The sequence below is a fragment of the Caretta caretta genome, chromosome 27, assembly GCF_965140235.1.
Source record: "Caretta caretta isolate rCarCar2 chromosome 27, rCarCar1.hap1, whole genome shotgun sequence".
Classification (NCBI taxonomy): domain Eukaryota; kingdom Metazoa; phylum Chordata; order Testudines; family Cheloniidae; genus Caretta; species Caretta caretta.
Genome location: NC_134232.1, coordinates 11733827 through 11758014, shown reverse-complemented (window position 1 = coordinate 11758014; position 24188 = coordinate 11733827). Strand labels below are relative to the sequence as shown.

Below are 24188 nucleotides of genomic sequence, written 5' to 3'. Positions count from 1 at the left end.
GGTGCCCTCTCAAGTCGCGCCCCCTGACCGCACCCCTCTTCAGCCTCTCTGCTACCCCCACTGAGTCAGGACTCCTGGGTTCTCTATCAGGCTCTGGGCGGAGGTGTGGGGTCAAGTGGGATTAGAGCGCAGGGAGGGGGGCAGGGAGCCAGGACTCCTGGGTTCTGTTTCTGGCTCTAGGAGGGGAGCGGGGTGTAGTTAGTTAGAGGAGGGTGTGGCGCTGGGGGTCAGGACACCTGGGTTCTATCATCAGCCCTGGGAGGGCCGTGTGGTCTAAGTGATTCTGCTCACTCCCAGCTGGTGAATTCGGCCACAAGGGGATCCAGGGGGACATGAGCATGGGCAGGTTGTAGCCCTGCAGGGCTGGCGTTAAAAAGTGGCGCAAATCAATTGCAGTCTGCGGGCTCCCGGCAAGTTGCCCAGGAGGCCCCTGGCGTGGAAAAGTTTGAGGAGCGCGCTCACGCGTACACACACCCCCACACACACCCACACACACCCACACACACCCACACACACACGGCAGTAGCAGAGCTGTAAGAGTGACCTTGGGGATGGCTGAGGCTGCAGTGCCCCCTCTTGGCCAGCCTGGGCAGTGCAAGAGACTCTCCCTCCCAACGCTGTTGGGAACCCTACCGCCTGCTAGGACCATCCCCAGTTCAGACCAGCGCCTGGCAACTCTTCCAAGCTGCAAGCAGGACCCTGCTCTGAGCGCCGCGCTGCTCCCTGGTGGAGAACCGTGCTCCGTGCAGGAAAAACGTGTGAACCTAGAAACTCAGCTGGGTTGGCATCAGGGGGGTTGAATGCAGCTTCGGAGGGTTTACCTGCTGCCTTAACCGACGGGTCCTTATTGTAAGGGCTTTGCACCGGGTATGGGAATTGTTATGTTTCTGTTCCCTGCCTGTAATGTGGATTGAATTTTAGAGCTCACAGTGCCCCCAGATCTACTAATGCACCCAGGGCCCCATTCGTGCAAGGACCTGAGCACCCTCCAAGGTTGCTGAGAGCGCTCGGCACCTCCCAGGATTGGTCCCGTGATCCCTGACTCCCTCCTAGCCCAGCCCTAGGCCTCTCCCGAGCAGCATGCCTGCCTATCGGGCTCCGTGGAGCCAGTTGTGTGGCCAACCGTGCTCTGGGGCCTACGGGTGAAGTCCCCAGGGCTGTGTAACCCGACCTAAATGGGTCAGCATTCAAGCTCTCAGAGACGGAGGCAATCGGCATGTCCTACACAAGCCGCTGCCCTCTTGCAAAAGCCACCGGGAGTTTCCCATCACGCTTACGCCCCGAAGAGCACACGTTCTCCTTGATTGCACCAGCACATTCATAGGTGGGGGAAACACCAAAGCTGGGCTGCCCCATGCCTGAACTGTGGACCCCTGGAGATTCTGCTGCGCCCCACTTGACCGTAGGAGAGTCCCTGGCTTGGGCCGGAGGGGTGGATCGGGGAAGAGTGGGGCCTTGCTCCTAACGGCCCGGTTCTTTCCCCAGATGAGCTGACAGTCCCCAGGTATCGGACTGAGAAGCCCTCGAAATCGCCGCCTCCCCCCCCTCCTCGACGGAGCTTCCCCTCCTCCCATGGGCTGACCACCACCCGCACCGGTGAGGTGATCGTCACCAGCAAGAAGGACTCCAGCTTCATGAAGGTATGGGGCGGACTCCCCAGGGTGGGGGCGGGGAGCAGGGGCCTTGGCCGGCCTCAGGTGCCCAGGGATGATCCCCCCGCCCCCTCTCGCCCTGCAGAAGGCGGAGTCGGAGGAGTTGGAGCCCCAGAAGCCCCAGGTGAAGCTGAGGCGGACGGTGTCGGAGGTCACCAGGCCCGCGTCCACCCCACCCATCATTGCCTCAGCCATCAAGGACGACGACGAGGAGGACCGGATCATCGCCGAGCTGGAGGTGGGCGCCGAAGGGGGTGGGGGGGGGGACACATGACGGGAGCCCTGCCCAGAACAACACCCCCCGCCGCCCTGGGCCCGATCCTGCACTCGCTCAGGAGTAGCAGCATTGCCATCACCAGAAGCAGGATCGGGCTCCTGGCACACATACAAGGAAGCACTGCCCCCTGGGGGAGGCACTGGGGAAGGGCAGTCAATCAGTTCACTCTGTAACGGGGGTAGTGGTCAGGTCCCAGTGTCTCAGCTCATGGCTCCGCGGAGGGATAGCTGGGCTCACCGGCAGTCAGTGGGTTCAAACCTGCGGGGGCCCAGCACGGTCAGGGTGGGCAGGGGCGCCAGGCTTTGGCAGAGCGACTTCGTCCCTCTCGCTCCGGGCTTCCATCCTGTTTTGGAGTGTAGCCCCACCTGGCGGGGTGGTCTGAAGCTCTGCCAGGTTCAGAGAGGGGTAAGTTGGGTTCCCCGCTCCCAGGACGGAAACCCTGAAGTTCAGGTACCCTGAAACAATCTGTTCAGACGCTGTGTCCTGGGGGGACTGGAAATCTCCCCCGAAAGCTGGCGCCATTTCCACTTGTCGGGTGGAGCTGAGGGCTAGATGTCCAGGATGCTTCTTGGGTCCTATTGAGTTCCCCTATGGCTGGCTAGCACTGGGGTTCCCTGGTCCAAACCCCACCGAGTCTCTAGCTTGGCCTCCAGCCCCGCCTGAAACCCGTTTGCAGACACCCCCATCGGACCGAGTGACAGGGGAGTGCATGAGCCAGGCCATGATGTGAGCGGCAGGCAGGAGAAACTAGCTCCCTGTCCCAGAATCAGAGCAACAAGGAACCCTGCCTTCCCCTCAGGCCCCGTCCCGGGCCGGGCCAGGGTTCTCCGTCCCCAGGGGACAGGCCGGATATTGCAGGGCACGCGTCTCTCCAGGGGAGGAGCAGGCAGCCACACTCCCGTCTCTGTGGCCGGGTTTCCAGCTGTCACTTTAACACCCCCCAGCATCAGCGCACAGCTGAGAAGAGCCGTTGTCTCGCCCACTGCGAGCTGGCATCAGCGTATCTAGGCTGAGGCCGGGCTAGGGAACAGCAGGCCCAGGGCTCCTTCTCCGAACCCCCCGTTTTAGTTCCACTGCACAACCCACCGTGTTCTGACTCCCCAGGTGTTTCAGAGAAGCTCTGGCTCCCCATTTATCCCCAAGTTCCGCTGCGACCGGCTCGCAGCCGCCGTCTCCCCTGCTCCCGCAGACTTGTGGCCCAGTGGGGCCGCCCTTGCAGCCGAAGGATGGAAGGTAACAGCTTGTGCCCGATCGCAACTCCCTCTTCCACCCGGCTGGCTGCCGCTGCCTCTCTGCCCAGCCGCCTCTCCTGTCTGCTCCCCCCTTTCACGCGCTCTCTGGATTAACAAACTAATGGCTCAGCACAGCCCCCGCATCACTCCCCGACGCTGGCGCGGATTATACTTATACAGCACGGTACTGGGCACTAACCACCAGAGCAACGGAACCTGGCGCTGCCCCGAGGGGCCAGGCTCTGCACCCACGTGGGCAGGGGACGGGTGTGTGTGCGGGGGGTCACTGGCGAGGGATGGACGGGCTCATCGCTGCATGCGGGATGCCTCACTGGAACAAGGGCTCTGGGTGGCGATGCATGCCGTGCACTGGGGACAATGGCCACGCCCGGCGCATGATCTGGTCCGAGCTGTGCAGGGGCTTAGCCAGGTGGCCAGTGGCAGGAGACACCTGGGGTTCCCCATTGGACAGGGTCTGGGGGCATCCTGCACTCGCCTCGCGTGGGGTTTGGACCTGCGATGGCCCCGCTGGGTAGGGTGTGGATGGGAGAAGAAGACCGAGGGTGTAGAGAAAGTAGATGAGGAAGTGTTTACTACTTCTTATAACACAAGAACCAAGGTCACCGAATGAAATTAACAGGCAGCAGGTTTGAAACAGACAAAAGGAAGTATTTCTTCACACAACTCAGTCAACCGGTGGAACTCTAGATGGGATACAAGATAGGGATAGGGTGGGATCTGAATTACTACAGGGAATTCTTTCCTGAGTGTCTGGCTGGTGAGTCTTGCCCACATGCTCAGGGTTTAGCTGATCGCCATATTTGGGGTCGGGAAGGAATTTTCCTCCAGGGCAAATTCGCAGAGGCCCTGGGGGTTTTTCACCTTCCTCTGCAGCCTGGGGCACGGGTCATTTGCTGTAGGATTCTCTGCCCCTTGAAGTCTTTAGACTTGAGGACTTCAGTAGCTCAGACACAGGTCAGGGGTTTGTTACAGGAGTGGGTGGGTGAGATTCTGTGGCCTGCATTGTGCAGGAGGTCAGACTAGATGATCATAATGGTCCTTTCTGACCTTAAACTCTGAGTCTATGAACTCCTTGCCAGAGGATGTTGTGAAGGCCAAGACCTTAACAGGATTCAAAAAAGAACTAGATTAGTTCATGGAGGATAGGTCCATCAATGGCTATTAGCCAGGATGGGCAGGGATAGTGTCCCTAGTCTCTGTTTGCCACCAGGCATTGGCCACTGTCAGAAGACAGGACACTGGGCTAGATGGACCTTTGGTCTGACCCAGAAGGGCCATTCTTATGTTCTTATGAGGGCTGGATGGCAGCCGAGAGCACAGAAAGCAGGAGGCTGGAAGGGGGTAAAGCCAAAGAGGGCGTGACACAGAGTGGGGGGCAGAGGGTACAGCTGCCAGTCAGAGAGGGGAGAAGATGGGCCTGCGGGAGCTGGACCAACGAGCCCGGGAGTGGGGAAGAGACGGAGGGAAGGGACCAGGGTAGAAATCTACAGGGTGGAAATCTACCCAAGAACCCTGGCCACGATCCTTCCAGGACAAGAGCCGTCACGCCCTGGGGATCCAGCCAGCCAGCAAGAGAGCTGGGCCCCTCCAGGCTGCAGGGAGGCTGCTGCAGGGAGTAACTCTCCTCGGGGCCTTCCCTTTGGAGCTGTGAAGGAGACGGTTCCCGGCGGATTCCAGTCCAAGAAGCCAGTCCTGCCTGCAACCCAAACAGCTGGGTCAGCTGAGCCCTCGGGCATCTGCTCTCCCTCCCCACGGCTGATCAACTCCTCCACTGCCCCCCTCCGAACAAGGGTCAGATCAAACCAACCCTGTGACTCCCCCTCCACCCCTGGCTCCGTGCTGGGAGGTGCAGCGTCCCAAAACGCGCCCCGCGCCCATCTGCCACCTCACCCATTATTGACCGGAGACGTTGGCAAGGCCCACGGCTCACAGCACGGTGGCCGAGGAGCTCTGCTGCACCAAAAGGAGACACTTTGCTATCCCCGGCTCTCCCGCTGCCCCTCTCTGTCTGCGTCGCTCTCTTTCCCTCTGCTGCAATCCTGTCTCCCGGTGCGTCCCTCTCCCTCACCCCAGCAGCCGCGCTCCCCTTCTGTGCCAGATTGGCGGCTCTGTGCTGCGTTTTCTGCCCAGCGGGTGCTGCGTCAAATCGAGTGGGGAATGGGGGGAGCTGACTCTCCAGCTGCTGGGTGGGGGCGGTGTGGAAGCTGCTCCCCAGTGGGAGCCAGCCCCTGCCCCTGCCTCTGTCTGCTGCCCCGGTGCTGGGAGGGGTGTTTAGATCCTGGGGCAGGGTTGGCTCAGACCCAGCTCTGGTCCTGGATGTCGGTGCCTGGCCTTGCCGTTTTCCCCTCCTTCCCCCACCTGCCTCTGCTGGATCCTAGAACCCCGGAGGGTGGTGATAGAATCAGACCTGCTGCATTGGGGCACCCCACGTGGGGCCGCTCCCACGCCACGAATTCCAGGAAATGGGGCAGCCCCAGCCAGGCCCGGTGGGAGGAGCAGAATAACCCGTCTTGTTGCCCTGTTCTGCCACTAGGCTGCAGCGGCCAGCCAGCCCGATGCTGGAACAGACTCCAGGCGCCAGCCGTCAGTCCAGGTAAGCGCTACGGGGGGTGGGGGGCCTGGGCGGAGCCCCTGATAGCTCCCAGCTCCAGACAAAGAAAGTCCTGCTAGCACAGAATCCCCTAGCCGTTAAATCACTAACACCTTCTCTCTCACCTGCCTCTCTGCAGTGCACAGCTGGGGGGGAGGGGGGGCAGAGGGGGTCCCCAAGCCCCTCTGCCTCCAGAATGTATTAGCCAAGAGGGTCAGAGACACACCCCTTGGGTGTCCCTAGCCTCTGACTGCCAGAAGCTGGGACTGGACGACAGGGGATGGACCACTGGATAATTGCCCTGTTCTGTTCATTCCCTCTGAAGCATCTGACAGTGGCCGCTTTCGGAAGACAGGACCATGGGCTAGCCGGACCATTGGTCTGACCCCGCATGGCCCTTCTGATGTTCTAATGTAATAGTATCGGGCAGGATAGAGGCCGAATCAACTCCTTCTCTGCGGATTTCTTCGTTGTGGGGACCCGCGACCCACTGCATCACCTTTGTAGTGCGTCTTTAATCCTGATTTCACCTCTGTCGGCAGGCTCTTTAAACAGCACATTGGCTACGTGTTCCCCAGGGCATCACCTATGCTGGTTAGGTGCCTAACACCCATTGGCTCCTCTCACCTACCCAGGTGCACTGTACAGTCCAGGCATCGAGAGGTGCCTAAGTCACCATTGCCCAAAGGGGTTACTGAAACCAAGCCCTCCCTCTTGAGTTATTCTGCGTCAGGCGTGGCCCAGCGCTCAGGTGACTGCAGAAGTGGCTGGATAGTCTGGGATTATAGACCCAGTGGGTGGATTGTGAGGTTGGCAGCCCTGGCTAGGCAGGAATACCCTCTAAGAAGCACTCAGCTTTCTTCATTTGCATGGTAAACTTCTCCCACTTCCCACCTGCTGTTAACTGGTCTGAATTTTCTCCACAGGAATCGGCCTCTCCAGCCAGCCCAGCTATCCCCCTCCCTCAGATTGTGCTCACCGAGTGGGTGCCTGACCTGCCTTCGCCGGAAGCAGACCTGGAGGTGGCTGCAGAAACAGGCAGCTGTCAGCGCACTTCCAGCGACAGAGAGGTGGGAATGGAAGGATCTCCACATGTGGAGCCTACACAGGCCATGGCGGAAACAGAGAGAAACTTGGAGGGACTGGGGCTCTTGCCAAGCAGCCCTGAGAACCAGGCCGAAAGGGAGGAAACCTCTCTCATCCGGGTGCCATCTGGTTTCTTAAAGCAGGCTCTGTCGGTGCCTGGAAGCAGCCAAGCCTCACCTGTCCAGCCTGGAGGCGCTCCAGAAGGAGAAATGATAGCATTCTTAGTGACAAACACCCCAACTCAGGCTCTGTCAGAGGATGGAGGGAACCCCCTTCTGGCAGGAGAAGAGCTTGGGACGTTGGACGCCGGAGAGGAAGGCAGCTGCGAGACTATGGCCTATGGGCCAGTTGTCTGTGTGGAAGACAAACCCCTCATCGATCTCTTGAAAGAAGCCACGGACCCTGAAGTGGGTTCCGAGAAGGTCTCCGTCACTGACGAAGGCGAAGGGTCTAAAGCGGCCGTGGGATTTCATGGCGATGTTACAGAACCCAAAGCCAGGAGAACCAATCCAAGCTCGGAGAGGATGCCCCCCACTTCAGAAGACCCCAGTGAGGCTAGCAAGCAGGCGCAAAGGGAAGACCTCACTAGCTGTCCAGCCTCAAAGTGTCCAACGCCAAGACCAAGATCTTTCCCAGGCAAAGATCCAAACTACCAGGTGTCTGAACAACTCACGATACAGCCTCCTGAGGAGCACATCAGTGCTTCATCAAGATCCAGCAAGCATAGCGCCACCTCTGGACAGAGAACGCTAGACCGATTTGCGGTTGGAGAGGAGACCAAGGCAGCCTCGAATACTGGAGGGTCCCCAGCAGAGAGAGAGCACGACCTGGACCTAGAAGGCCAAACCAAAGAGGACATGTCTCCTCTCGGCTTTGCAAACCTAAGCAGCCATGAGATTTGTGAATGCACATACCAAAGACTGGACAGCCTTGAAGAAACTATCCGTGAGCTGGAGATGACCATTAATGAAATCAATATTCACCCATCAGCTGAATTTATATTTCGGAGAGAGCTGCTAGGACAGTTGGGGTCTCAGGATGACAGTGGGCTAAAGGAGGGCTTGGGGGACCTTGAACACAGTTGCTGGTGTGCCAGGACCACGGATTCAGAACAGGGTGAGGCTGATGCTCCCAGAAGGTCATCTCTGAGCAGGACCAAGCCACCTCTGCTACCCAAGCCGCAGCTTCCGCTCGACAGTCCTAAGGTTTATTTTCTGTTATTCCTCTTGTTGTGCTCTACGCTCGGATTCCATCTGATGCCTTCTCTTCCTCTGCCTCCACCCGGCCCCACCCCCTTCCTGAGAATCCAGCTTCCCCTAGAGCCGAGGTGTAAAAAACTTCCCCTCCTCTTCCCCCGGTATTTGGACAGACCCTGCAATAAAGGCAAACGGGGCGGAGAAATAACGGAGACTGGTGGCACGTGAACTGGAAAGGCAGCAGGCCCTTTGCAAGCGAACTGGCCTGCCTGGCATCTCTCTCTCTGTTTCTCTCGTGAGCCTTGGGGCGGGTTTTTTACACCTCCCTCCCCCTCTCCCCCGCTGGATGTTAGCGCTGAATTAGACCAAGGTCAGCAGTCTTCATCCATTGCACCCGCATTCTGATGCCATCCAATGGGGAGGGGTGACTGGCTTAATGGCCTGGCACAGACCTGGAAACAAGTACCGAACAGAGTGTGTCGGGCCCCAGTAAGCCACCGAGACCCTGGCCACCCCTCTGCTTTGGAAATTGAGTGCTGGCTGCTGAGTGCAAATTCAAACTGTAGCTGGAGGCTGGATGTCAAGTTTGCTGATTAACCCCAAGGCAATAAAATCAGATCCAGATAAGAATGGGGGGACCCGAGAGATCCAGGAAGAGAAGGCAGATGACAAGGGAGACATTCCACACAGGGCCTTAGCAGCAGGTTTGGGGGGTCATTTTAGTATAGAAGTCAGCCCCAAATGTTGAGTGCTAAGGGCCAAGTTCTGCTGAAATTTACACCTTAACCTGTGTCCATCTGGAGTAACCATATTAATTTTTGTGCAGTTATTCCAGTTCCATGCCCGTGGGATCGAGGGCAGGATCCGGTCCAGTTTAAAGGGCCCCTGCTCTGCATTGTGTTAATCAGAGTATGTCAGCGCTGCAAAGAAAAACCTGCAACACTGAATCTCAGAGCCTGGCTCAGGCTTCGGGGCAAAAAGTAGCAGAGAAGATGTTCCTGCTCACACTGGAGCCCGGGGTCTGAAATCCAGCAAGCGCGAAGGGTCTCGGAGCCCCAGCCCCATTCCAAGCCCGAACATCTACATGGCTCCTTTTAGCCCAGCGAGTCCAAGTCAGTTGACCTGGGCCTTGAGACTCAGTGCCACGGATTTTTCTTTGCTGTGTAGGCGTACCCTCAGGGACGCCACATTAGATCCCCTCCATTTGTAAGTAAAAGGATGGAGAGTTTTGTGTCTCTCACTTTTCTAACTAACTGCACTTTAAGTGGCCTTGCTAAGTGGCAGATGCTTCTCCTAATTAAATCACAGAGCTGAGCTCCTGAAGCTGTCCAAATTGGTTGCAAATGGAATCTGCAAGGACCAGGCTTCTTGCTGAATAGCTGATGAGAGAAGGGGGCGGGAGAACTCTGCCAGTCAGAACTCAGCTTATTCCTTTGTTAACCCTCCGCTTTTATGAATGAATCCCTTTTCCCTTTGTAGCAATTATACTGGGCCTGGTTCCTGTTTACATTAAGGCCCCTTGACATATCTGCGCCTGCGTAAACGGGACTTAAAATGGATGTCGCTGTCGTTTGCTGCCACTTCAGTTCCGGTTACACAGACGGAGTGGTGTAAAGGGACCATAGGGTCTGTGTACACTGCAGTCGGGCAATTGCAGCTCGTATGGACGTATGCGGGCTAGCTTTAATTCAGCTAGCTTAGGTACAAATAACAGTGAAACTGCTGCAGCACCAGCTAGCTACCCAGGGTCCCTTGAATGCTGCCACAGCGTCACTGCTATGTACCCGAGCGACGGTCACTTCTCTGATGGCTGTGTAGACAAATCCTGAGTGTAAATGAGAAGTAAGCCCGCAAGTTTTATTTATCGCTACAGTAGCAGGATCTCTGGTTGCCTGGATGCGTCACAAAACAAAGGTCTTGAAACAGGAGGCCACTTAGCTAGGGTTTGGCTGAATCGGTCACTAATCAGATGAAAATTCACCCCCCCCGATCACCCTAAATTTCTGGGCTGTTTGAGACCCAGATTCAAATCATAACAGCTCACCCCTATCTGTAATCACTGCAATGGACAGTGTACCACACCAGAACATAGCTGGGAAATGTTATATGCTCACAGCATGCACACAGAGAACTTAGCTACAAACAGAAATACGCCTGCTGGAAGGTTGCAGTGTAGCACGACTTTAAATCTTAGAATTCAGAATGGTAACCCACAAGAGCCCAAAAACCAGAGGGAGAGAAAGCAGGCTGCTCCCTAGAACAACGCGGCTCAACTCACCTCACCTTACTCTAGGCTGGCTGGCTGACACCCATCGGTGCTCACTGCACTTCTCTTGTACAGCCCATTTAGACTCACCCCTTTACTACTCTGCTGAATCTAGTGTCATGGGCCTGATTTTTGTGTCATTGAAATGATGGTTCATCCATTTACAGCTCCTGGGTTAGGATGCTCAGGCCTGGCCTAAATTTCAGCTCAGCGCACATCCTGCTCAGCATTCCTTTACAAAGCCCTGTTTGTGCCATCCATTGTAGCTGGTCCCAGATCTGCTCGTGTTTTTCCATAATAACTGTAGCAACCTGCATGAAACTTGGAGAGAGGAGCACAGGTTGCAGGATGGAAGAGTTTGGAAGAGGCACCAGAAAGTCAGTCTGTGTGCACATGGCTAGAATGCTAGCACGCACTCCAGGAAACAATAATGAGCTACATGGGGCAAACGATTGCAGTGATTGGTTACTAGCTATTCCTTGGGCGCAGCCTTGATATCCACCCAAGTTACAGGACCTCTGTCTGCTTACAGATTAATCTTTTCTTTGTGCTGTCCTTCTCACCAGCTTCTGTATCTCAAATTGTATGTGGATAGCTAATAAAAACTGCTTTATTCCCACCGTCATGATTCCCACCTGGAACTCTGCCTCTGTCTCAAAGCAGCTCTCTTTCTTTCGCTTTCACATGCATCCTCTCATCGAGCCGGGATGCATTCCCTCTGCTTTCGGTTTTCCATTGCTTTCAGTGGTTTTTCCCTAGTCCCTACTGTTTGCATTGCGGAATTACCTGATGAGAATGTGCTGACAGGCCAGGTGGGCGAGGTAATATCTTTTATTGGACCAACCTCTGTTGGAGAAAGAGACAAGCGTTCACAGAGCTTGTCCTGCGTTTCCCAGCCCCGAAGAAGAGCACTGTGCACGCTCAAAACCTTGTCTCGTTCGCCAACAGAGCTTGTTCCAATCAAATCTGTCTCCTATCCTGGGACCGACAATGCAAACGCTTCTGTGCTGAGAAGTTTCCTGTTCATTTCGGAACATATCAAACCGTGTGTACAATTGGGACCCCTCCAGGGGAGGGGGATTAGGGTGATCTTGGTGTGGAAAGAACATGGGGGGAGTCAAGTTATTGATCGAAGATGGGATCTGGCTGCAGCGTCAACATCCAGGTTTGGGGAAAAACCCCCAAAGTCGAGGGACTTTTGGAACCTGGTTTTTGGCTCCAACATCTAATTGGGCTTGGAGCTGTTTGCAAAATGTGGGGGCTGGATCCAGGCTTGGATTTCAAACCTCCCAGGCAGTACAAGGGTATTTGGCTCTGCGAGTAGGTTTGGGCCCATCTCAAGCACGGATTTTTGGCCAACAATTTCTAACCCGGATGCCTAAAATTAGGCACCCAATTCCACAGTTAGGCACCTAAATCGAGGGCCTGATTTCAGAGGTGCTGAGCACCTGCAGTTTCCAATGTCCTCAGCTGGAGTTGTGGGTGCTCAGCATTCATGTGCCTCTCCAGGCAATCCCGTGTGAGCACATTGGCTTTTATCATTGTGCTTTCTTCATGGGGCTGCTGGTGGTGCACGCCACACTTGAGAGGAAAGATTCCAGGCCAGATTCTGGAGTAAATCTGGACTCACTCCCTTCAGTTGGGTGCCCGAGGGGCTGCATCTCCACTCCGATGTCAGGTCCTCTCCTCCTCTGAAATCCCAGGCATGTTCTTCCCCCAATCTCGGCACTCAGACATCTGCCGTCCACGCTCCCAGGAGACAAGACTCCCAGGAGACAAGAGCGTCAGGTCCTTGGTTAATTTGTATCCCGAGGTGCTTAGGGATGCTGTGTGGGTGTGGCTGTCACAATCACGGGTGGATCTGCAGCCCGCTGGGAAACAAGCCCCCCCACTCACTGGGAAGTGCAGTGAAGTCATTTGGAATGCCGGGCGCTGCATGGCAGAGGCTCCGGTGGCCTGTTTCCAGCGTGGGGCAGTACTGAGGGGATGCTTTTCCAATGCCAGAGAATCTCATGGGGCTCACCTGCCCCCAAGAGAAATTTAACCCCCAAAACACCAGAAGGCTCCTTAAGACTCACTTGTTTTCTGTCTCTCTGATGGAGAGTAAGGATGTGGTAACTGCATAAGTGTGCCGCCTTTTGGACATCTCTGTCCTTCGCCTCCTGTTTAGGGTGACCCCTCTCCCCAAGGCACATTCTGCCCCAAAGTTTGGGGGTGTGGAGAGCCAGGGTTTTGGTTTCGCTCCATGTTACAGACCTGGGGCCATGAGCAAAGCTTGGCTCCCAACCAGAAATTCCCACACTTTCCGTGCTGCCTGGGTCTGAGGCTGTGGTGATGGGCCTCACTGCCAGCACGGGCCTCCCCGAGGTTCAAAAATCATGAGTCAGGCCCAGCAAAATTGTTGGATTTTTTTTTAATGTTACATTCATGGTTCTTTGTCTTTGCCTTGTGGCTTTTGAGCCTTTAGTCTCCCGCTGGGAGGGGGTCATGATTTCAAACATCAGTCTGCTGCCTCCCGTTGTTTCAAGCCCAGATCCTCTCCTCATGCTGTGACGCTCGGAGCCAGGGCGCTGATCAAAACACCAAAGCTCACGTGACTTTGAAATGGCAAGAGCTGGCAAGGCTGGAGCTGCCAAGAGTGCTCCGGGCCAGGAGCCATGGATTGGCACAGCCGGGCTGGATCAAAGCAAGGTTCTCCTGGAGAGAGTCTTGCTGTGCCGAAATGCTGCCCGTGGCTTGGGGGCGTGGGGGGAGGATCCTACTAGTGAAAAGCAGCAAACCCAGGCACAGATATGCTGGCGGGCCAATTGCACTGTTCTCGAGGAGCCTTAAAGTGGGTGCCGGCCCCCTTCCCAGAGGGGCTGCGTTTACCACTCAGTCCACTTAGGGGTGAGCTTTTCTAAAGCAGTTGGGCCCGGATCCTCAAAGGGGTTTAGGCCCCTAATTAATAGCAGTTAGGACCCTAAATACCTTTGAGGATCTAGGCCGTAACGTTGGCCTAAGTCTGCTCCCACTGAGGGACCGATTTCAATGCGGGGTAGGTCAGTGCGGAGCGCTGATGAAAATCTCACCCCTGTGGGCATTGCAGGGGGCCTCTGGATCTCCTTCACAAACCACTGCAAGATCTTCCCCCGGGAAGCAAGGCCAGGAATGCTGCTGGCCGGCCCCAGCCAGCTGCCTCCCACACCCGGAACCGGAGCGAGCGTTAGGTTGGCTCATTCGTGCGTCGGATTTAACCCCCCAACCCCATGTGTTTCAACAGAGTGGCGGCGTTTCCATTCCAGCCATGAAGATGGTGAATCCAGCCTCCCGGCTGAAGCAGAGCCAGCAGGCGAGCCCGGACAAAAGCAAACACATAAAGCAGAGAATGGAATACATGCGGATCCAGGGACCACAGCAGGTAGTTATCTCCAGAGCAGCCGCTCCTCTCTGTTAGCCGCAGGGGGGCACAAAGACTGGTTAGGAGGCCTGCTTGTCTCTGTACGTCTGCAGGGGAGGGTGGAAGAAACTTGCCCGAGAGCCTGTGCGATCTGACAGCACAAATTTTCTGTTGCTGCTTTTTACTCTCCTGGAGCCTGCCACAGGTGAGGGGGGGAGGTATCTGTGTACCTGGGGGAGGCAGCTGACTCGGGGGAGGTGAGATGTGCAATCGGCTCTGCTGACCCCCACCACGACGGCTTCCGCAGCATTAAACTGGGCACTGAGCTGAGACCAGCAAACTCATGTCTCGCGTGGTGTGAGGGTTGAAGTAGGATTCGCATCTTCCCCCGAGCTCCCTGCCCCAGCTTCATTTCCACCCTCCTCCCATCGGTTCGGGAGGACCATGTCTATCAGTCACCCTTTTCTAAGAAGGAGAGACATGGATCACTTTAACCTTAGATCCTAGACAGGCTTAAAGCCCCTTCAGAGCCCATCGTGCTCATGATGGCAAATGGGTAACTCCCCACCCCACCCTCAGTGCTCCCCACAAAGTGATCTTGTGGGTCCCTGAATCTGCTGTTGGATCCACAAAGCCATGCCGGGTGGGCCCAGTCTTTGTCCACAGGAGGCGCTCTCCTCTGGTGTCTCCTGGTGCGTGCGGCTCTTTGCAGGCCGCTTGGGGAGAGGAGCGGGGATTTATGTCCGGGGGCGGTGGGGTGGGGAGCTAACGCTCAAGCTGGGGAGACTCTCCTGTGGAACGAGGTGTTTGGTGGCTCGGCTGTTTTCAGAGTCCGACCTCAGAGCACTTTGCCGTTGAGCTCGGCAAGGAATCGGTAGCTGGTTGACGCCCACTCCAGACTCCGCCCACAAACATTAGCCACGCCCAGTGCTCTCCATTAGCAAGACCCCAATGGATGCTTCCTAAAGGTGTGGGGGAGACTGTTTCTCTCCCTTCTCCGGCCCCCATCAGATATCCTGCTCCCCACCCATCTTCGCCCAGCACACCGCAGGCTCCCCCGATACACACAGCCCCAGAGCTGGGCCCATTCACGGCTCTGCAGTGGGCTGTGGGGGTTTCGCGGCTCCAACCTCCGCAGCAGTTCTGGGACCGCATTCTTTCCGAGGGGGACACGCGAGACAGTGGGCAAAGGGGGTGGGGCACCGGGAGGCTGTAGGGCAGTTGGATGAAGATTTGGAGTAGACCCCCCCCCCACCCTCTGGGCGCCTCCCCACTCCCCGTTCTACGCGGGCTTGTCTGCGGTAGCATTGAGCGTGCAGCTGGGTTCACTTGCTTCTGTTGTTCTTGCCGATGCTAACCGTGCTCACAGTGGCTGTCCAGCTTTCTGAAGCCACAAGGCAAGGTAACAAAAGCCAGTTTCTAGCCCTTAAACCTTCCCCCACCCCCGACCTTCCCCTTCTTGACTGACACCCCGCTCCCCACCCCTTTTTTGCCCGATTGCCCCCAGCACCAGTGGCCAGCCCTAGCCTCCTGGCCCCCAGTCCCTATCCCTGCTGAGCGACAGCACCCTGGGGATGACTTGTCTGATGTCCCGCCCTCCCCCACCCTGCAGTCTGTGTTTCAACCCCTCCCCCAATCCTCCTGAAAAATCCCAAATTTTGCTTGTTCAGGTGTAACAAAACCCAGTGGATACAAGGGCGGGTTCCCCCACTCCCTTGGCCTGGCCGCCGTGGCCGCGCTGGGTTTTGGGCCACGTCTCGTGAGCAAAATGGACCCATCCCCGAAAGGATCTGAGCTGCTTCCTTTGCACGTTCCCCACCCACACTTCCTGCAGTGCTAACTGGGGTCCGCACTCCTAGAGCCCAGCACAGATGCTGTTTGTCGTTTCCCGGGAGAGCCGGCTCCCCGCCGAGAGGCAGCCCCCATCTAGCCCTGGTGCTGTTGAGCTCTTTCCGCAGGGTGGGGATGTCTGTGCATGGCCAGACTCCCTGCACTCCACCCCCACAGTCTAGCTTGCAGCGGTACACTGGCCCATGACAAGCAGGGGTGTCCCCCACACAGATACCAAATCCCTTAGTATGTTCTGTTCTCATGACGACGATTTGGGGGCTGATTTCCAAGGCACAGATCCGCGTGAGGAGCCTGCGTCCCTTTGCCGGTCAATGGGCACCTGACTCCTTTGTGCCTGGCCTGGGGAATTTTGCTGGGCACACAGGACTCAGAAGGACCAGTCGGGAGCTGCAGTTGGGGCATGGAGGGGAGGGGAGATATCCTCCCTAGGTATGGAGAACAGACAGGTAACACCGCTGAGGCAGTTACCCTAGACCCACTCCATCAGCCCACTGCAGACCAGAGTAGCTGGCAGGGAAACCATCATGCCCTGGCACCATGCCTCTGGCCACCGTCGGATGACAGGACGCTGGGCTATCGGTTTGATCCAGTGTGGCCACTGTTACGTTCTTCTGTCCTCTCTAGATGCTAGAATATACCTAGGGCCACAGACACCTAAGACCTCCTAGACCCTCTCTTCCATTTGCCTGCCGGTGCAGGATTCTGCCCTCGCATACATTTCCTCATGCCTTGGCCAATCCAGGGTTTCAAGGCTGTGATTAAGGCAACTGTCTAAGGCAGTGTTTCTCCACCGGCGGGTCAGGAGCCTCCTGGGGAATCACAAAAAAGCACGAGAGGGAGCGGGGGTGTCATAAGACATTGCTCGTTTTATTACAGTATAGAGCAAAGAAAATCTCGCCCTCCCACGCCACGCTTGTGGGCCGTGTGTTCTCTGGCAACCTCTCGCTACGCACATGCAAATAACGGCCCCACCATTAGCATTGATATAGGGGGTTTTTTTTAACTCTTATAGTTGCAAAAATTGTTGATTTAGTATAAATGGGCTGTTAAGCTGAAGAAACACTCACCAAAGGGGTTTGGAGTAGGGCGTCTAAATGAGCTAGGTGCACAAGTCCCTTTGACTTTGGGAAAAATCCCATTATAGGGCACCACAAATTAATGGGAGTTTGGCACCCAGGTCATCTAGGCGGCTTGGAAAATGTCCAGGGTGCCGTCCAGAGGCTGCACCCAACGCATCGCACCATGGGGGCGTCTTTGCAGAGACCCAGCCTGACCTTGCCCTATTCTGATTTCCCCCCACCATCTCTCTCAGCCAGAAGCTCGGTGGCTCCCCAAGTCCTTTCCCCCACCGCCTCGAGAGTCACACGCTTTGTGAAGCCCCACTTTGGGCCCCGCCATGCAGCTATTGCTCCGCCAGAGCCTGCCCCAAAGCCTGCTGTGGTCAAAGGGAAGCTTTCCATTGCCTTCAGGATCACACCTTTAAGCATTCCTCATGCCTTGGTCATACCGGCTCCTCTCTGCATGTAGGGGCCAGCGACACAGCAGACCTCTCTCCCCTTTCATCTACGGACAGGGCGGGAGGGGGAAGGTCTTGCAAGAGAACCTGTGGGTTTGCCTCTTTCCTAGCAGGTTACATAGAGCTGCCAAAACCCTTCGCGTCTGCTCTGTCAGTCACCGGTGTCCCTCACCGGGAGCTTCACTTGGGCAACGTGGACTATTCTATGTTAATGCTTCATAAAGTTTTGGGGTGCTGTCCTCATTCCCCATGCTTAGGCTAACCCAGCTTGGTGGGGGTCGGGGGGGCAGAGTCACGTTTTTGGAGGACCTACCCCTATCCCCCACCACCCGTGGTTTCTGAAGCTGCTGGATCCCAACACAGGTCACTGAACACCCTCCCCAGCCAAGCGATGCTCCCCGCAGTTCACAAGCGTCTGTGCACGACCATCTCTTTCGTTTGCCCCTGTGGGACAGCTCTGATAAACAGCACCTCTGCAGCCACCTCCCCGCTCCTCACCCCCTGGAAATCCCGCCTTCCCCCACACAGCTGTGACACAGCTAACTTGAATATAGGCGTTGTTCTAACATGCCGTGCATGCCCAGTCTAACATTTCAATTCTTGTTCCCCCCCTACCCCGACCTTTCTCTCCTGTCTCCCTCTGCCTGCCTGCCTCTCTGTGTGCGTGTGTGTCTGTCTGTCTGTCTCTCTCTGTCTCTCGCTCGCCTTCTCCTCTTGGTGATGCTCCTTCCCTCATCCAGTAACCCGTGGAACCAGATCATCTCGTGCTCTGTTTGTGGTGTGGACCTTTTCCCAGCTGCTCGACCTCAGGCCTAAATCAATGCTGCTTCTGAACAAATTCCTTAAAAACAAAACAAAAAACTGTTTGATTCCCCCCACCCCCTTCCTCCTCCTCCTCCTCCTTGAATATTGCTTTTCTTTCTAGGCCGCTAGATCATCTAAAGAGGCTAGTGGGCTGAGTGAGACTTCCAGTCCAGTCTCAGAAAAAACTACTCCTGGCAGAACATCCATCCCTGTATTGACTTCCTTTGGGGCAAGGAACTCATCCATTTCATTCTAACGCTCCTTGCCAACTTCTCATTCAACTGTTCTCCTCCTTACTGGGGCCTGGCTTCTCTCTTCCTTACACTCCTCCCTTGGACTGTCTTCTTGAGGCAACTTCAAAGGTCACCAGATGTCCCTCTAGCTTTTTATTTTAATTGTCCTGATCCACTATGGCCGACCTTCGGTCTCGCATCCTGCTCCACTGTGGCCGACCTTCTGTCTCACTTCCTGCTCCAATATGGCCGACCTGCCACTTTCTGTTTCTTCCTCTCTTTTTTTTTTGTTGTTGTTGTTGTTGTTCTTTTTGTTGGTGGTTTTTTTATTTTTTCTCCCCTCTCGACACCTCCTTTTTTCCACCCTGGCGTTTTTTGTTTATTTAAGAGCGCTAAGAACTTCACTCCGCCCGTTTCACGAGCTTCAAGCAACGACGACGGTGCGCGGCGCCAGAACCTGCCACACCTTGTTCAAGGGGGACCAGAACAAAAGCAGAAGGCTGTTGACAGGGGAAGGGAGGGTGTTGGGGGGGGAGCAGCTTCTGAAGACGTCTCAGAAACCCGCCGATCTGACTGTTAATGCTGCTGCCACTCCGTTTTTCTTTCCTTAAAGTTTTTAAACAGCTGTAACTGTGATTAATCCTGTAGGAGACTGTGCTGCAGTCCTCTAGCCAAGTCATCATGGGTCAGTGGTGTTTTGACTTTGGAGCCTGTGTGTGCAGCTTTTCCGTTGGGCTTTTGATTGTTGACTTGCTGAAAGGTCACCGCTGTACTGAAGGCCGCCAGGGCTCATCTTGCAAGAAGCCAGCGGGTCAGTGTTTGCGTTAGCTTCGCTGTCTCTTTCTTCCAAGGGTTTCCAAGGGAAACACCTGAGAGGGTTTAGTCTGTGAGATTGCCTGGTGCTTCGCAACTGGAAAGACCAAAGGTCGGGGCATCTCGGTGGCGGGGAGGCAGAATGTTACTCCAAGAGACGTGGCTGAAACGGGTAGAGAAATTGGAATGAGACGGGAACGGTTCCTGAAGGAGTCAGGTTTCCCATCATCTTAGTTTCATAATGTAGCACTTTAAAGGTTTGGTCAGTTCCTTCCTGTAGTGAGAAAGATAAACTGGCGGGGGCAGCCCAGGACTGCGTGGAGCAGAGGGGTGACGCTGAACGGCGAGGCCAGGGGCTGAGTGGCATGGAAGGGGCCGATACTGCCAGGCATTGATGATGTTGGACTGAGGGACATGGGAGGAGAGCTGAATTCAGCAAGTGGGGTGGAATGGGGAAAGACAGAGTAGCGCAGGTGGGAGGGGCGAGGTTGGAAGCCCTAGATCTCAACTGGGGGAGAAGGGGCGTAACCCCAGCAAGGATCATGGGTTGTAACCGCCCTGCCCTTCCATATTAGTCTGCACGGCAAAGGGTGAGTGCCACTGTACTAAGCAATATACTGTGTGCCCAGATGGGGGTGTAAATTGGAGGCTGAGAATGCTGCTGGAGTTTAATGCTCCTGGTCCACCTCCTGGCCTCTGCATGGACTCATGGGTAAGTGGGGGCCGGGCCTTGGGCTGAGGGGGGGTGACAGTCCCCACCGGGCCCTCTGAAATCTAGAGCAATCAGCTCTGGTCAGGCAGGGCTGCATGGAACACGCCAGGGGCTAGCAGGTGGTTTTCACCAGCAGCAGCCCCTGGGGGCTGTAATGCCCAGGAGGCAAGCGAGGGCAAAGAATGCAAAGTACAATAGGCGAGGAGCGGGCCCTGGCACCGTGGCTGTAACGAATGCACTGTATAGCACGGCGAAGGGCTGGGGCTCGTTAGAGGAACCCGAGGGAGGGAGATGGGGAACGAGATGAGAAGAGCCGCAGGTCCAGCGGCCAACGCTGGGGTCTCTTGGGCTCAGTCTGGAGCCACGGAGAACGGGCACAAAAGAGGGTCACATGCCATGGACTCAAATAGGTACGGGAGAGGTTTGTTAAAGTACAATACATGCGTGTGCGTGTGTGGGGTGGGGGTGGGAGGGATGGCCAGTCACTGGACAAACAAAATGTAAGCACAGATTATACCTAGGGGAATCTATGCGAGCTGTGTGTGCGTGTGAATATCCCAAATGCTGTCATGTAGAGTGCGGACCATGTGCAACCAGAGTACGGAATCGAATCACTTCTTTCGTTGGCTAGTTCATCGTCGGTTTTCAGTTCCTTCTCTCTTTTTTTTCTTTCTTTCTTTCTTTTTTGTATGGCGATCATTTTTGTACAAAGAGAACGGGCCTTTTTTTGAATAACAAAGAGAAAAGAAAAAAAAAAAAGAACCGTAATGCAATTTCTTTGGATTGCAAAAAGCAACTCTTTACATTTAAGTGAAGTGTCTTAACATTTTATATTGTTTTAAAAATATATTTACATATTATATATATATAAAATATACGTAATATAAATATATATATATATATAAATATTTAAATGAAGAAGAAATAAAAGAACTCTCTTCACGTCTGGTATATGAGGGGGGTGGATCTTCTTCCCTGGTGAAATTGTTGCTTTAGAAACGCAGCTTTAACCCTAACGCTCAGCTTACCATCCTGTTTTTCCTAGACCTCTCCCTGTTGCCTGTCACTCCTCCCCTCCCCCCGCTTACATTTTGTGTGCACGATGGGAGAGGCTGGTATGCATCTGGAGCGAGCCCCTGGTGCCCGTGTGTGACACCAAGCATCGGGACAGGGTGTCGGTGGCAGGGATTGAACCTGCGACCTCTGAATTGTAAAGTATGACCTTTAAAACCCAAGTCTTGGGGCTCAAGCGGGCTTCTTACCCACTGTGGCCTGGCCACCAGTGGGGAAAGCGGGGGGGGCTAGAACGGAGCACCCAGCCGGTTACAGTTGCCCCAGCTCCCTTGTAGCAATTTTTAAGAGGTGGGGGGGCCACACGCTGTAGGCAGAGTCAGGCACACACTGGGCTGGTGGGTCGTTTTTTCCCCCTGGGAGGAGCAAGATAAAAGGAACAGCAAGAGGCGGAGTTTAGGGGGGGGACTTAGCGCCACCCACTGGGCAGGGAGGGGAAGGAGCCGTCCCTGCTCTTAAAGAAGGGGCTGGTTTTACAGCGCGAATATTTCCCCCTTGCCCGGCATTGTCCAAGCCCTTCCCCACCCCAGGGCCAGCTCCTCCCACGGCCGGGCCAGCATCAGCCCCATGAAGTCCTACCCCCCTCTCTGCGCCTCTGCCCCTGCCATGCACTGGGCACCCAGCTGCTCCAGTGGGGCTGGCTCAGCGCCGGGGGGGGCTCGGCTCGGCCTCACGCGCTCGGGCCAGAGGCTCGGGCGTGGCCTTTCGGGACGCGGGATGAGCCGGATCCGGGCTCCTTCCTCGCAGCGGTAGCCGGAAGTTGAAGCATTCATTTTATTTTTCATTACCAAAGCGAAACATTGTAGCAAAACTGAGCGCGCTCCTGGCTCGCCCCCATCCCTGGCCCCTGCCCTCCTCCAGCCCCCCCACTTCCTCCCCCCAGTCACCATCCCGCTGGCTCACTGAACCCGCTGCCACAGCCTGGCTAGGGCCAGGCCAAAAAACCCACCACGGCAAAGGCGTGTAGCGTGGTGGCTTGTCTCGTGGCCACTGAGCCCGTCGCTAGTGACGGACGGGTGCCCACCCCCCAGGCCCTGCCAGGGTGGGGGGAACCCTGAGGGCAGAGCCCCCAGTATTAAGGAGGGCCAGATACCCTGGTGAAGGCCTTCCAGCTCCCACGGGGGGGGGCAACCCCCCCATTGTGCCTCAAGGTAGGGGGCTGGACCAACTCGATGCTGCTGCTGGGGCCCAGTGCCGTACTTGACTCTCCTGCCGGCGTGTGAGTCGCAAGGGTGGGGCGGCTTAAAATCGAAATGCTGGCATAGCCCCCACCCCTGTAGCTAAGGGCTAGGCCCCCCCCCCCGCCAGCACTGCCCCTTCCCCACTGGAGGGGACGAGGTGCTTTTAAAACCCAGGTAAACCACAGGCCCCCCCCCCCCCCCCCCGGCCTCACCTGGGTGTACATGACTCACGTGCATCCTGGCCTCGCTCCAGCGAGAACTGGCTCGCGGGCCCAGGCAGCTCTCACTACATGAGCAACAGATGTTGCATCTGGGGGCAGATTTTTTCCCCCCCTAAGGCACAAGGTGGGGGCGGGGGGGGGGGGCATGGTCAAAAGCACCTAAGGCCCAGGGCTTCCATGGCACTTTCGCACCTAACTCCCATTGGCTTCAGTGGGCATTCAGCAGCGAAGCACATTTCAAGTTCTGGGCCCGAGTGTCTTGGGCGATAGGGAAGAAAAGAAAAAAAATCAAGGGGCTTTTGAGAATGCTTCACGCGGCACGTAGGCCCAGGTGCCTAACTCCCATTGGCTTTTAAGGGGACTTGGGCACCTTTGAACAGCTGCCCCAAAGGTGCACGTGTTTAAATGTTTACAGCTGCGTGAGGTGACCTGCTGCAGCCTCCTGTGTGCTGCAAAGGCTCCCCTCGCACGGGGGCCACGGCCAATACTGTCATGGTTGCCCCCGTTAACTACCGTTAACTAACGACTGGCCACGCTAGGCTGTGGCTTTGGAGGCCTGACTTAATGTCGATTAGCTTCGTTTCCTGCCCCAGCCCCACCACGGTTAAGCAGACTAGTCTTCTATGCGTGTGTGTGTGTGTTTGTGTGTGTCATTTTCATGGCATCACTCCACTTGTGTGTGAGACCAACAATCACAGCGTGTTGATTGAACAATAAACCCACTTTAGTTTGACTTTTAAATTAAAAAAAGAAAAAGTTAAAAAAAACTCAAAAGGCACCACCCGAGTTACGCATGTCTCGCTGAAGTCCCTGCTGCATGCCACCCCTTGCTTTCGTCGTCTGAGGCTGTATGTGGGGGGGATTTTGAAAGGACAAAAAAAGAAAACTTTAGATGCTGTTTTCAGGGTTTCTACAACGTCGTGTGTCTCTCTCTCTCTCGCATGAATTCTATTGTGAACTGTTTTGCGAAACAAAACAAAACAAAGCTGGTTGTAAAGGACAGGTCTGGAGTCTGTATGTTTTTGAAAATCTTTTTCTGGCTTCTGTCTGTAGCGTAGGTCTATGTATAAACTATATGGATGCCATGGATCGTTCTGTGAGAAATGTGATCATTGTAACTTGAAAAATTCCAAATGACAAAGGGTTGCTTTTTCTTTTGCCTTTCCTTTCTTATTTTCTTTTTTATCAGAGTGTCTGGCTTTAATAAAACACTTTTTTTTTTTCTCTATAGCCCTTCTTCCCTTTAGGCTTTGTCTTTTGTTACTGCCCCTTGACCAACCACCACCGAATCCTCACCGGGCTGCGGAAAGCCTCCCTCAGGGGGCTGCAGTCTTCGCGCTCGGTCGCACTGGCGTGTTGCCCCGATGCACACAGCCCGCTAGCCCCAGTTCCCTTGGGCTTTAAAGTGAAGCGAGTTGGCCCAGCAGGACGCTTGACGCGATGGGTTGATCACTGGGACACGCAGGCGATCAGGTCGGGCTGTCGTTTTCCGCGAGCGGAGGGCTAGGCCGGGGTCCCCGCCGTAGGCCAGGTCTCCCCTGACGGCTGCGGAGCCGCTCTTGGCCGACGCGCCCGGCGACGGAGCAAAACCATCGCAAGAAGCGGAGGGAGCCGTGGTGACGTCAGGTCTGGCGCCGTAAGGGGCCTTGGTGCAGCGGTTGTCAAACTGGGGGGGGCGTCAGGGCTGGCTTAGACTGGCTGGGGCCAAAGCTGAAGCCCGAGGGCTTTAGGCCTGGGCGTCGGGACTCGGACTGAAGCCCTTGGGCTTTGCCCCACCCCCACCTGGGGCTCAGGCTTCAGTGCCCCCCTCCTGCGGTGCTGTCGTCATGTTTATTGTCCAAAGGGGGGGGGGGGCACAATGCAAATCCCTGCCTTGGAGGTTTCACGGGCAGAGGCTTAGGCAGGCCCTGTGCTGTGAGCAGCGGGCGTGGTGCGGCTGGTATTGGGCAGGGGCGAAGCCCGTGCTGGGGATGCAGCAGCCTGGGGGCTCATCTACATCTAAACTTGATCACTGGGTGACAAATCACCCCCCACCCGAGCCCCGTAGCTGTGCTGGCCTCACCCCCGCTCAGACACGCGCCTGTTGC

General features: G+C 55.9%; 1 protein-coding gene across 19 annotated transcripts in view; it reads left to right on the top strand.

Annotated features, from left to right (window-relative positions):
• The window catches only part of SRCIN1 (SRC kinase signaling inhibitor 1), a 193558-nt gene extending 170227 nt beyond the window's left edge, over nucleotides 1-23331 (top strand). For 13 of the 19 annotated variants that reach the window (XM_075123656.1, XM_048829843.2, XM_048829844.2 and 10 more), the window contains 7 exons: nucleotides 1486-1640; nucleotides 1738-1890; nucleotides 3034-3162; nucleotides 5716-5775; nucleotides 6699-8063; nucleotides 13583-13720; nucleotides 18492-23331. In XM_075123656.1, coding sequence (XP_074979757.1) covers nucleotides 1486-1640; nucleotides 1738-1890; nucleotides 3034-3162; nucleotides 5716-5775; nucleotides 6699-8063; nucleotides 13583-13720; nucleotides 18492-18683 — 2192 coding nt within the window. In that variant the 3' untranslated portion in view covers nucleotides 18684-23331. Of the gene's footprint in view, nucleotides 1-1485; nucleotides 1641-1737; nucleotides 1891-3033; nucleotides 3163-4713; nucleotides 5267-5715; nucleotides 5776-6698; nucleotides 8064-13582; nucleotides 13721-17806 lie in introns of those variants that run through there. The other 6 variants (XM_075123657.1, XM_075123658.1, XM_075123659.1 and 3 more) reach the window with 6 other exon arrangements.
• Nucleotides 23332-24188: the final 857 nt, after the last annotated feature.